Source organism: Danio rerio, chromosome 3 (genome assembly GCF_052040795.2).
Source record: "Danio rerio strain M-AB ecotype USA chromosome 3, GRCz13ab, whole genome shotgun sequence".
Taxonomy (NCBI): Eukaryota; Metazoa; Chordata; class Actinopteri; order Cypriniformes; family Danionidae; genus Danio; species Danio rerio.
Genome location: NC_141023.1, coordinates 44702844 through 44716155, shown reverse-complemented (window position 1 = coordinate 44716155; position 13312 = coordinate 44702844). Strand labels below are relative to the sequence as shown.

The window sequence follows — 13312 nt, the reverse complement described above, 5'->3', positions numbered from 1 at the left end:
TGAGGGAAATAAACAATGAGTTGTTTTCTATCCCATTAGATCAAATGAAAAAAATAAATAAATCAGTCTAGGAGGTGGTGCTGATCAATAGCAGTATAAGTTCAAAGACAATAAAAGGAAGTAAAATAGATTAAAACTATAGTTTCAAAGCTGTCCAAATGTAACTCTTTATACACATCAAGCTGCCAACCAGATGTTCAAAGCATCCTTCTTACGCTACACGCAAAGCATAACTGGTAATTTTGCGTTCTAAGAAAGGTCTATATGAACACAATTTTATTTTTATTGAAGTGACGTTGATTTGGGTTACTTCAGAAGCTGAACTTTTCTCTCCACTTCTGTGTGACTATTACATTTTAGGGGTATATTTTTGGGTCATTGTCCCTTTGGAAGATTAATCATCGTCCAAGTCTCGGTACTCGGTACAGACTGCAGCATGTTTTTTTACTCTCTTTTTTTTTTTCTTCCCGCAGCTCCATTCATCGCCCCTGTCTATATGAACTGTAAAGCATCAACAAAAACTGCTACCTGTTATTCACTGTCAGGAATGTGTTCTAAAGTGTGATGTTAGGTTATCACCAAACGCAGCCTGTAGTGTTAAAGGTTCAAGAGATATTTTTTTTTCTTCTCACTGTACGAGGCAGGTTTATGAAGAGTGTCCTTGGTCTTTATGCTGTAACGTTATCCTGAAAATATAATACATTGGAGAGGCTTCTCTCAAGCACATGTGTTTTCATTGCACATGAAAACTCTAGAGATAATTTACTTGCAATAAAGCAAGGACATGACTTACAATAAATGCATTAAGTGTGCTTTTAATTGATTTAAAAAAAATAAATTGACAAAATGTCTAGCCTATTTCAGAGAGGCACAACAAAATGTGCTAAATTCTACTCTGAGTCAATGAATCTTATAGGCTGAGCATAAACATGGTTTAATTTGCACACTAGAGGACCAGTTGGATGCCATAATGTATGATAATATATGATGACTGCCTCTCTTCAAGTGAATCTGAACGCTCACCTTCAGCTCCTCAGCGGTTGTGCGGTTTGTCTCTAGAGTGACTCAGAGCATTCAACATTCATCCTTAATCCAGTCAGTCCCATAATGGACTCCCATCGGTAGACGCACCGTCTCGGAGTAGCTTGTATTTACTCGTAGCTCTAGCTAGTGGCACTCATGTCTAATGAGTAATTTACACTAAAATCGCCAAATCAAACCATCTCGGTGGCTTCCCGTTCCCCGCTGAGGACGCATTCAAGAATGAATTGTGTAAGTAATTAATGCTATAGGAAGTTCTACAACTCTCCGAAGCATGCCGGGATTAGCAATTCCCGTTAGTGATGCGCGGGAATAGAAAGTCTCTTGTGGGCAAGAGGAATGTGCGTTTTTCTTTTCCCCCAGTTAAATAAGCTCTGCCCAACTTTACGTCCTCGTCAACCTTTCTGACTGTTGTGTTTTGCTGCTCCTATCCCCCTTCGAGCCAATTAATGGAGGACCAGGAGGAATTTCTTGGCTCCAGCAAATGTTAAAAAGACATCTCGTACAATCTGAGGACTTCTTAGGGAATCTACTTGAAGATCGTCCAACTATGGTAAAATCAATCGAAGCCAGATGCCCTTTCAAGTTCGGATGGTGCAGAATATTTGTTTGATTGCTGGAATATTAAACCAACATCAGCAGGCTCACGAGCGTCCTCTCGTAATGGGAAAACAGGTTTGACTACAACAAATGAGGCCATATCCTTGTGCATTCGGAAAATAAAGTAATGAGGCCACATATGCATGACATCTCTCTTCGGAGGAGTGGTCATGCACACAAAACTCAACAATTAATGAAACTGTCCAGAAACCTTGCGACCTTCTTTTATAAAGCTAGATCTTATTATTTCAACCTAAGACTTTGTTGTTGTTTTTTCTCCATCTAGGATGACTTCTGGTAAAATCCCAGGGGTAATCTTAACTACGCTACGTGAATTTAATGAACGCACCCTGCCAGTGCTGAGATTGAGGTAAAAAGAAAAACAAGACTCTAAAACACATTATTAAAGGGCTTTATAAGGAACTTTTGACTTAATCAGCCAATTCATCTTTCTCATTACTTCTGCCCTTTATTGCAGCCCTTATTGGTCCTCTTATTGCAAGATGTCAGTGGCTAAAATAAAATGGCTTTCAGTGAGGATTAGGGGGACTGTTTCAGTGTCTTGGCCTCCGTGGCATTTTAATTAACCCATCCACAAATAGTATTGATGAGTTTTTTAGTGAGAGAGTAAGAGAAGCGGTGTGTTTGTTCGTTAATATGTGATCGCATGAGTGCTTTATAAAGGCATGATTTACTGAGTGTGCATTAGGGGTTTAACCATACATTTATTCATTCCACAAATATTCAGTGTTTCACATTTTAATCTTCTAAATGTTAAGTAATATGATAATAACAACACAATTATGTTTAGCGAATTTGGCAAGTTCCAAAGAATTACGTATCAAATCACCATATGGAAACTGTCAATTAATACTAACCCAAAAAATACCTACAGTATGCCATGAGTGAAGTGTGGTTTTATTAACAACATTTAAATAAATAAATAAATAAATAAATAAATAAATAAATAAATAAATAAATAAACAAATGATTGTTTGTTTGTTATTTCGTCTTCTGTAAAGCCATAGAAAAAACACTTTTTGTTCAATATACCATTTATAAATGGTTTTAATAAATTATATGGATGCTATTAAAGGATCTTCATGAACCATCAGTGCAAGTAAAAATAAATAATAATGCAAATACATACCGAAGCATGTGGGATGCTCATGGTTTGGCCTCTGTTCTCTCACTGTATTCATTTTGGATTTAAAGCATTCAAAATTGAGAATTAATTTTAAATTGATTTGTGACCCCAAGAATCGAATAGCACTCAATTGAAAGGAATCATAGTATTCTCACACCTAATGTGTACCAAACGGCATTGTTTTAACCACTTAACAGGCTGAATAATAAATTTCATAATTTTATACAGTATTTATTGAAGTATAGATATTGATTCTTAAATTCCAAGATCAATCTTTTATTTAGGGCTGGGTGATATATCAAATTGAAGTTGCAAACGCAATTAATTAAAGCTGCATTAGTCATGCACATCTTGTCAGGAAAGCATCGTTTGATGTTGTAAAATATCCTCTGAAGGCCACAGGGAGTTCTTACACAAACCCACAAACCTGTCCAAATACCCATGGTGCTACCCAGCAAATCCCCATAGTGATAGCAGAATAAACAAGATGTAACTACTTTTATTGAATAAGTTTGAATAATAATCATGACTATGGAATCATTTAACAGAATGACTTATTTAACATATTGTACTGAAGTTATAAGGTGAGTTTGCTAAGTTATTTTATGTGAAAATATATATAAGAGTGCATTAAGAAGCTACACAAGTTCACACAAACATTATTGTAGAATGATTAGCTCTGTCATTATGATTCAATGATTTTATGATTTAATAATTTTATGATTCTGTCACAATGATTTAGTGCCCACTACTTTTTTTACACCAGTTGTGACGTTTCTTGTGTTCTTATGTTTGATAAAAAATAGGTCAAATTTTATTGGGCAATTTGAAGATAATACGATGATTAATTCCCCTTTTACTGACCACTGTATAGAAGCCTCATTTCAAACAGTGAGTATATGCAAACATTCCTTCATTTTTACTATCAGTTATAGCACTAAAAAATAATTTTGTCTTGTGCTAAAACTTCTCAACCCTATCAAGTAGCATTACATGTACTTTCAACAATGCAACTTAGCAAGGACGGCATGAAGGCTTAGTAGTTTACACTGTCACCTCACAGGAAGAATGTTGCTGGTTCGAGTCCTAACTGAGTCAACTGGCATTTTTGTGTGGAGTTTGCATGTTCTCCCCGTGTTTGTGTGGGTTTCCTCAGGGTACTCTGATTCCCTCCACAGTCTATAGACATGCGCTATAAGTGAATAGGATAAACTAAATTGTCCATAGTATATGAGTGTGTGAGTGAATGTGACGGTGTATGGGTGTTCCCAATACTAAGTTCCGGCTGAGAGGGCATCCGCTGAGTAAACATATGCTGGAATAGTTGGCGGTTCATTCCATTGTGGGGACCTCTGATTATCAGAGACTATGCCAAAGGAAAATGAATGAATGAATGCCACTTAGCAATATGTACACTTCCGGAGTGTCATTTATTGTCTACAGCATTTATACTGTATATTATCTGGTAACATATTCACCATTTTCAATAAATTAGTTCCTAATTCCCACATATCCATAGGAAAGCAGTTGTCATAGCAATTATGTTTAGATATGAGGTTCAGTTATGAGATCTGCAATGTGGTTAGGCATGGGGCGTAAAATTCTGATGGTATGATAACCTTGCATAAAAATATCTTGGTTTTACAACATTGTGATTACTGCTCTAAAATGTGTTCTTTTGAAATATCTGGTCAACTTAGAAAGGCATCCTTGGATATCTTACTTTTCTTTGGATATAAAGTAAACCACTGCACTGTTGAGGTCTATAGTTGGTAAGATGTGTATATATATATATATATATATATATATATATATATATATATATATATATATATATATATATATATATATATATATATATATATATTTATTTATTATTAGTTTTTTTGCCCTAAATAAATGAAATTAAATACTCTTTGAAAACAAAACAACAACTACATGCATATACCTTGAAATGGTATAACTCAAAATTTTGAGATTTTAAAATTGACTTTTCTGAACCACACTAAACCATAAAACTGGTTATCATCCCAAGTCTAAATATCGTCATGCAAAATAAGGTATTAAAGGTGCAGTAGGTGATTGTCTTCAGAAACATTTTTTTTTTTGTTGTGCTGGTTGAAAGTCTTTTCACATTGCAATTAGTACTGATTAAAGTAAATTATATAAATGCATTTTTATGTTCTGGGTAAGGCATAAGACTAAAAATGTTTGTCCAAATGTCGGGCCGATAATTCCCATAATTCTGATACCAAGCTTAAACTGTCTGTCAGCAAATGCAAATTTTAGCTACTGCGCACCTGTTTGTACGCAGCTTTGCTGTGCTGCGCGTTCACGAGAGTGATAGAGAGCGAGAGAGAACTGTTAAAACCTGCTGAATCGAAACTTTTTTTTTTTTAAATCCTGAATCAACATTGGAGTTACTTTTGCACGCTGGAGGAAGGACGACACCATATCTGAAGTATTTCTCTTAGACAGATAATGTTCTGATTATTTTTGTCACGCAGAGCTGATGTAGATTGGGCTGTTATGAATGGGTTATAGGCACTGAAGTGTTGTTCAGCCACTGAAATCTTCTGGTTGAAAGATCGATGTGAATGTTTTTCAATTTTTCAGTTTTATAAGGACCTTTTACAGCATCGATAATGTAGATTTTTGTTAAGTTTAAATATAGATTTAAACACATTTACTCAAGTAAATAAACAGAATTAATGATGGGCTGAATGTCTGTGGAATTCTGCATGCGCAGATTCCGGGTGGGCCTACTTATAAACATATAATGCATGTGATGTATTTGAGTGTCTCTCGAAAAATGACGTTACCTACGCCCTCACAATCATTACATTGCATGAAAGGGGCAGAATTGTTTTGCAGCCTGTTCAGTAAGCAAAAGCAGATGAAGCGTGAGTGATTTACATGTGAGGTCATAGCTAAGATGAGATATAGACATATTGCAGCGCATATTGGGCATTTTGAGCATTTGACGTGCATCAGACTGCAAAAGATAGTTGTAAACAGCAATGGAACAGACAGGTGGAGATGAGATTGGTTCAAGGGTGATGGCTGCTAGATGTGACTGAATTGAAGAACATTATTTGTGCTTTACATGTATGGCTGGTTTTATGATGTGCGTCAAATCCATAAATTAAATGAGTTAAAAATTTGTTTAACTCTTTCCCTGCAGTTAACGAGAGAAAATGCTTTCCTGCCATTGACACGTTGTACTACAATTCGTGTTTTAGGTGTAATACGGTAAGGCAAGCACTAATGCATGTGGCATGTATGACATGATGTAAGATGCTCCGGGTAGTAAAATTTGAGAGAAAGTAAAATCAAGGATAAAAATAAGAGTAATACAACCTTTCTTTGGATTAATCCCAACTGTTTTAGATCTTGTCTTGACAAGAGACCAAAATAAAGAAGCTTTATTTTTATGATTTGTGCCATTGTCATTGTTTTAGATTGCACACCTAACACAGGCTACCTAATATGGTAAATACATATAATGTTTTACATTTATATAGATTTTTTTTTTTTTTTTATCGAAAAATTTTGCAGCAAATTTCTGGGATTTACCGTCACAAAATTACCGCAAAAAAAATCACAAAAAGAAATTGTGAAAAACTAGAGGGTCTGGGAAATACAAGCTAATATTATGCTTAGATTAACATTAGACAACCCCATTTTTTATTATCATATTTATTTATTTTTTCATTGTTCTGTTATTTATTTTCAGTAAATTTATTCCAAAGTCCAAAGAGAAATGAACTATTGTTTTTTTTTTAATTACTATTATTTTGTGCTTTATCATTTAGCGACTGTGAATAAATGAATAAAACTTAAAAATATAAGGAGTTTTTAAGCTAGAAGTGTTTTGAAATTGCATAATAATCGTGATGACCGTGAAACCGTGATTTTCCTCAGATGATAATCACACAACCAAAATGTATAATCGTTGCATTCCTAATGATAATATGCATGCTAATAAGCAGCTAGTCAAAGTGTTAGCTAGTCCATTTCAAATCTACTTTTTCAATATACCTTAATTACCAGCATTGTCATACACAAACTCCTCTGGCATCAATAGCTCTTTAAATAAATCACAAGAACTACTGTATAACAGACTTATCTTGCCGTACTTAACAAAAGAGCATATCTGCTCTAATAATAGCTTGTTTGTAGGCATTTATTTGTTCACAGAACCACGCAACATTTCTGCTATTCTTTTATCTCCCCTTCATCCCGCCTCATTTTTTTTCTTACTGCTTACATCTTTTTTTTCTCTCGCATCTTTTTCTTCCCATGTCCAAATACAAGGGACTGGCATCGATCGGCACATCTCACAAACACATCCGCTTCAATTGATTTAAGCACAGTTGGCTGTGGGTGAGTGGAGCTGCCCCTAAACTAACACAAACACAGGAGAAGTGTGTTTTATTGCGGTTTCCAGATGGGCAGACAGAACAAGCCGCAACACCTGCTAATGGCTGAAAGGCTGCTCTCGCACAGGTATGTTCTGTTGCCTACTATGGATTTTCCCCCCCTTACATTTGGACACGGCCCATGGGGAGTCCTGTCTTTCGCTCTCTGTCCTGTCTGGGCCGGGATGTGATGTGTGTGTGTAATTACTGAAGCTGAGCTGCAGGCAGACGCCGTGCTGGAAGTGGGAGGAATGATATTGTCTCCCAGAGACCCCTACACCACAGCCCTACACTGAATCGACACAGACTCCTTGCACAGCTAGTCCAACGGCTCCCCGATGGGTATTTGAATGGCAGCCCATCAGCAGAAAGGGAAGAAGGAAGGAAGGAGTTGATTTTAATCTGCCCACTGATCAATATGATCCATGCCTTTCCCTGGCAGGCTTTATGGAAGGTTTACTCTTGAAAGAGATCCATTGGCCTTTATCTGCATATTTTCCCCCTTGAAACCGAACACTGCAATCACTCTGTGTCACTCCGCTCCGGGTCTCTGGCCAAAAACGCTATCATTCCTGCTCTCGCAGTATGACTTACTGCTAACATCTCCTTGTCAGCAGTTCGGGTTTTCAGCTCTTGTCTTGCTGCCACTGAAAAAAGGCACTTTTCATCATTTTTGCACCCTGCTGATATTACATTTGGGATATTTTAGCAACTTTTAAGTTCTCCGCAATTTCTGCAAGGGATTTTTCTAAAATTTTTCCTTTAGTTTGAGGGTCTTGTGGAACTGTTTTATTCATAATATTTAGTAGTAATAATATTTACTCGCCATTGATGAAATTGACTAATTTTATTTAATAGTTGTGTAGCTATATATAGTTGATCCACTATTTTATTCATATTGGTTAATTTAATATTTTGTACTAATATTATTTAATATGCATTAGTGTTGTCTAATTTTATTTAGTATAGTTAGTAGGAATTTTATTTAATAGTTTTATTACATTTTTAATAGTTATTTAATAGTTGTGTTGCTATATAATTGAGTAAAATACCATTTCCATTTTGTTCTGTAAACTGCTGAAAACATTTATTCTGAACTTAAAATTAAGGTTTTGCATTTTATATTCATTGTTAGACAAGCAAGTAACCTCAAATACTATATTTGTGGTTTTTGGAAGAAAAATGATCAAACCTTTATAGAAAAAAAAAATGAAATAAAATACTTTAATGCATAACTAATACATCCAGTAAAGTTAGAGAAACAAATCCTTTGACATATTTAGAATATATTGTTTCTTTCCCAGGGTTGGGTTGCAGCTGGAAGGGCATCCGCTGCGTAAAACATAAATTGGCGGTTCATTCGGTTGTGGCGACCCCTGATTAATAAAAGGGGCTTAGCCAAAAAGAAAATGAATGAATGTTTCTTTTATTTGCAATATCAGAATAATGTTTTTCATTTGTCTGCAATTCAGGAATGCTATGTAAAGCAAAACTAAAATAATTTGACTTTTTGAATTATCTCTTTTGACTGTTTACATTGTTTTAGATCAGATTACTTCAGTGGTTTGGAGTAAATGTTTTATAAAGAATGGGCTAAAAAACAAATGAATAAATGATGGCAAATTATATTTAATTGTCTTCCCCCCTTGCAAATGACATCAAATAGTTTTTTTTTTTTTTTTTTTTTTTGTGCAATATAGCCTGTTTATTTATACATCTTTTTCATGTTTAGGTTTCCTTGGCTAGTGATGTCATGTAAAACCCTAAGTGCATCGGAGAAGAATCATGTTATAAATTCCAGTCCGACTTATAGTCTGTGCACTTCTTGATGACATACAAAGCTTGATGCTTTGACTTATTTATAAATGGGCAACTGCCTTATTTATTTATTTATTTATTGTCTGAAATACAAGATACACAATATTACTTTTAACAATATCAATCTTGCAATTGTGAACATCTGCATGACGGTGATACCTGCTACACATTTTCAACAAACAGCACTTTTTTTTTTAAGATTTGTGTGTGTTTGTGTAAACAATAGTAACTTTAATGTTGGTTATCCTTTAATTATGAATTCAAAATATATTCCAAAAGCAGACATTAAAAAATTAACCTTACCTGTACCAGTCCAGTCCTTTGTCATAGTTTCTATCAAAGAAATGTGGTTCAGTCCCAAGAGCTCGAACATCTGGATGAATCCGGATGAACTCCAGAACCGCCCTGGTGCCTCCTTTCTTAACCCCAACTATAAGTGCATTGGGCAACTTCTTATTCCCATATTTTGGCGAATTACTATTATTACTCTGCTTGTGATCTGCCAGCTCTGTTTTCTGGAAGGCTGTATGTTTGCTTTGGTTGCCTGTAAGGTTTAGGAGACCCACAGCCCTCGTCTCATCCGAGATAACTCTCGCCTTTGCTGATATAGTGCAATAATGTGACTTTTGTAAAAGTTTTTTACTCCCAACGTTCTTCAGATGGACGCAGCGCTGCTCCTCCAATCTCTGGTTAGGCATGATTGTACCGGAGCAGAAGAGGATGCTGTAGCATAGATACATGAAAGACAAAGAGATAGTGAATATAAAAATAAACCTCCTGCTTAATCTGTTTGAGGATGGCACGACTCGGCTTGACAGGAACCTATATGCCATGTCTCCATGGGTGAAAAGACGGCATGTTTTTCTCCGTAAGTTTCTCTGTGAGCTTTGCTGGCTTTCTCTTGCTCCCCATCAACTCCAACGGCGCCAACTTACATCTCATTTGGGGGGAAAAAGATAGTTAATATTTCCGACCAGACACAAGACAGAAAGTCAAAGAAGAACAGGTATCGATAACAAGGTAAAGTTTCCAAATGAGCGAAAACGAATGTAATTCCACTGCCCTTTAGTTTCAGATTCGCGCCACTTTTGTGCGTAAAAAAATCACCTCAGGGACAGACTTCACGGACGGACTTGATTCTGTGCTGATATAGTGTTAAAATATCCCTTCGTCTGACCTGGTGGTGTGAAACAACATCCTACTAAATATAATCCGTTTTGGAAACCTCATATTCCATGTCTAAAAGGCACATTTTGCTCCCAACGCGAAGCCGCGCAGCGCTCGCCCCGCCACCGCTCAGCTCAGCTCATGTTTGTGTCTTTCCAAAGTTCTCAAGAGCGGCTTTGCGGCAGTCAAGCGCTTGAGATCAATATTTAAAGACGACGCCTGACGTCACGTCATATTTTCATATTCCTCGTGCGTTTGTCTTTTTTAAAGGAGTACTGCCCAGCCTGTGCCATTACACTAAGTGCCATTATTCTGCTTAAATTCACATTTGCCCTGCGTCTGAGTGAATTGCTTGCGACCATGGTGTGGATTCTTAATCGATTCTTCAATTATAGTAAATAGTGTTTATAGTTTAACAAAATTGCTTCTCTTAGACCCGAAAAGAAACAACTCTCCACTTAAACTGTTATTTATGAGGTGCTCACAACTGGGGCTTTTAAGAGGGTACTGTTTGATCAATGAATTATGGAGATTTTGCTAATATTCACATGCAGCCATGCACTTTGTAGGAAAACTCAGTGACTTTTAACTGTTTCTGTTAATTATTTGTTCCTTAAATTGCAGATTGACAGGAAAGAGATGTATACAGATATGTACAATGCATACGTCATAAATCATTTAAAAATTAATTATGAGTTAATGTTAATAAATTTAAGTAATAGCTGAAGTCAGAATTAATATAGCTTAATGGGACTAATAATTTTCACCTTAAAATGGGGATTAAAATGTAAAAACTTCTTTTATTCTAGCTGAAATAAAACGAATAAGACTTTCTACAGAAGAAAAGCATATCATCAGAAATACTGTGAAAAGTTTCTTGCTCTGTTAAACATAATTTGGGAAATATATATATATATATATATATATATATATATATATATATATATATATATATATATATATATATATATATATATATATATATAAATAAATCAAAGGTGGCTAATAATTCTGACTTCAGCTGTATATGGGTAATTATTTAACTACGGAAACTGTTATGTCCTTTGATTATACATGCAAAATATATGGCATTTTGTTCAAATTCCTCTTTCTTTCTCTAATAATAAAACTAATAATAAAACTTATTTTTACAAAATGTACCACCTTCTAATATATATATTTCATATTATTCAACCACTTTTTAGGTGTCAAAATTACAGTTTTCGCCCAGAGTTTTAAACTTCAACAACGAAAAAAAAATATTTAAAATTATTATTTATCTGGTAACTTAATTAGGTTATTTAAATAGGTTTAATATTTAATATAATATTTTATAGATATTATTGTGAGACTATTATCAATATTAATTTTATTACAAAATATGACTGTTGCACAGTATCAGTGTCATTTCCACCACAACACTGTAATGTCACTTTTAAAAGTTTGTGTGAAAGATTGTTTACGTGGTTTCTATGAAAATGAATAGTGACATACGAGCACATGCTCAAGATGGAGGAAATAAAAATTTTCATTAACAAAACATGAAGAAAATTCCAGGTAAATGCTTGATAAGGTAATATATTTATTCTACATCATTTCCAAACATGCTGTGCCTTCAAAGGTGTTTTTAAAATAGCATGTCGTCAAATTCCCCCATGCTTTCAGACATGTTTGTTTTATTTTATATTCTACTTTTATAATGTTTTTAACCTCTGAAAAGTTAAAACATCATTATTTTGTAAAATATTTCTTATGTTTGCAGTACCTGAAAGCATTTTTCATTCAAGTCATTAAAATAACCTCATACTCAAATCAATCAAATACATGCATAGTAAAGTATTATATTTAATAAAAAATATCTTTATAAATACAGTATATGTTGACAGTATTACATGCACTCATGCTATTCTAACTTATTCTACTTAAAGTAATATATCAAAATAAAATATTTACAATGTTCACTTTTTCATTAAAGTTATAGTTAATTAAAAACATGAAAATTTGCCATTGATTTTACTTACCTTCAGGGAATCCAAAATGTAGCAGACCTTTTCTTTAGTAGAACATTAATGAAGACTTTTAGCTAAAACTGTGGTCCTTGATGATTCAAAACACACAAGTCAACAGCTATAGGCACTTTGAGAATCAAAACCGGTCAAAAAAATGTAATACTCATGTCTCCAGGTCATACATTCAGGTCTTACGAGACAATAGGTTTAGTCTGTGCAAGAAATTAAATATAAGGGGTGCTTATTTTGTTTTAGACTTTTTTTGTTTCAGCATTGTGTCGTAAGTTAAATAAGGTCAAAGGCACTGGACTGTTGACAGATGCAATTTTTCAGTGTTTAAATATCTCCTAAAGACAATCATCAAGACAAACAGCCCTTACTCCACATCACATAATCTGTAGCAGAGAGCTTTATTTCAATCTGTTTGTCTAGAGAGGAACATAAATATTGACATTAATATTGACAGGCAGCTGCGTGAGACAGTTTCAAAAATGATTTGGTTTACACAGGTGAAATCCCTACGATTGCAATCATCCTCTTCAAGCAGGGGATTTCAACGTCCAGACGTCTTTGTGGAGTAAAAGGCTTAAGGTGATAAACAAATTCTTCATTATTAAAGTTGCCTGCATTTATTGGATATAATCCTAAGCGGCCTTTACTTCTGTGTGTAGGCAAACAAATCACTCGGAGCGTCTCTCATCTCCAAAGGCTCGGATGTTGTAGACACGGATTGCACCAGAGAACAAGAGCGTTTCAGTCAGCAAATGTCACTATCTCTGTTTGAGTCTGTCTGACATTTCTCAAAAAAATACTGAATGTGCAGATTATATTTATATAAACGTTGGCACCATGAAATGAGCAGTGTACCCCAAAATAATATGAACATGTTGGAATTATCTGCTGTTCAGTGAAAAATCTGCCTTGTGGTAGTTTTATTTAGTGTCTTCTTTTTGAATAAAATAAGAAGAAAAGCCCCAAAGGGCATAATAAGTAAACATATAATAGCAAGCTATGGGAATATTCCCTTCAGTAAAAATAATAATATTGAAGAATCTTGGTAACCAAAAAGTTTTCAGTGATAAACAAGGACATTTGTCAAATATCTTCTT

General features: G+C 34.7%; 1 protein-coding gene across 1 annotated transcript in view; it reads right to left on the bottom strand.

Annotated features, from left to right (window-relative positions):
• Positions 1 to 9860, bottom strand: part of hs3st2 (heparan sulfate (glucosamine) 3-O-sulfotransferase 2) — a 53411-nt gene extending 43551 nt beyond the window's left edge. Inside the window, 1 exon segment of the mRNA NM_001080608.1 lies at positions 9331 to 9860. Coding sequence (NP_001074077.1) covers positions 9331 to 9860 — 530 coding nt within the window.
• Positions 9861 to 13312: the final 3452 nt, after the last annotated feature.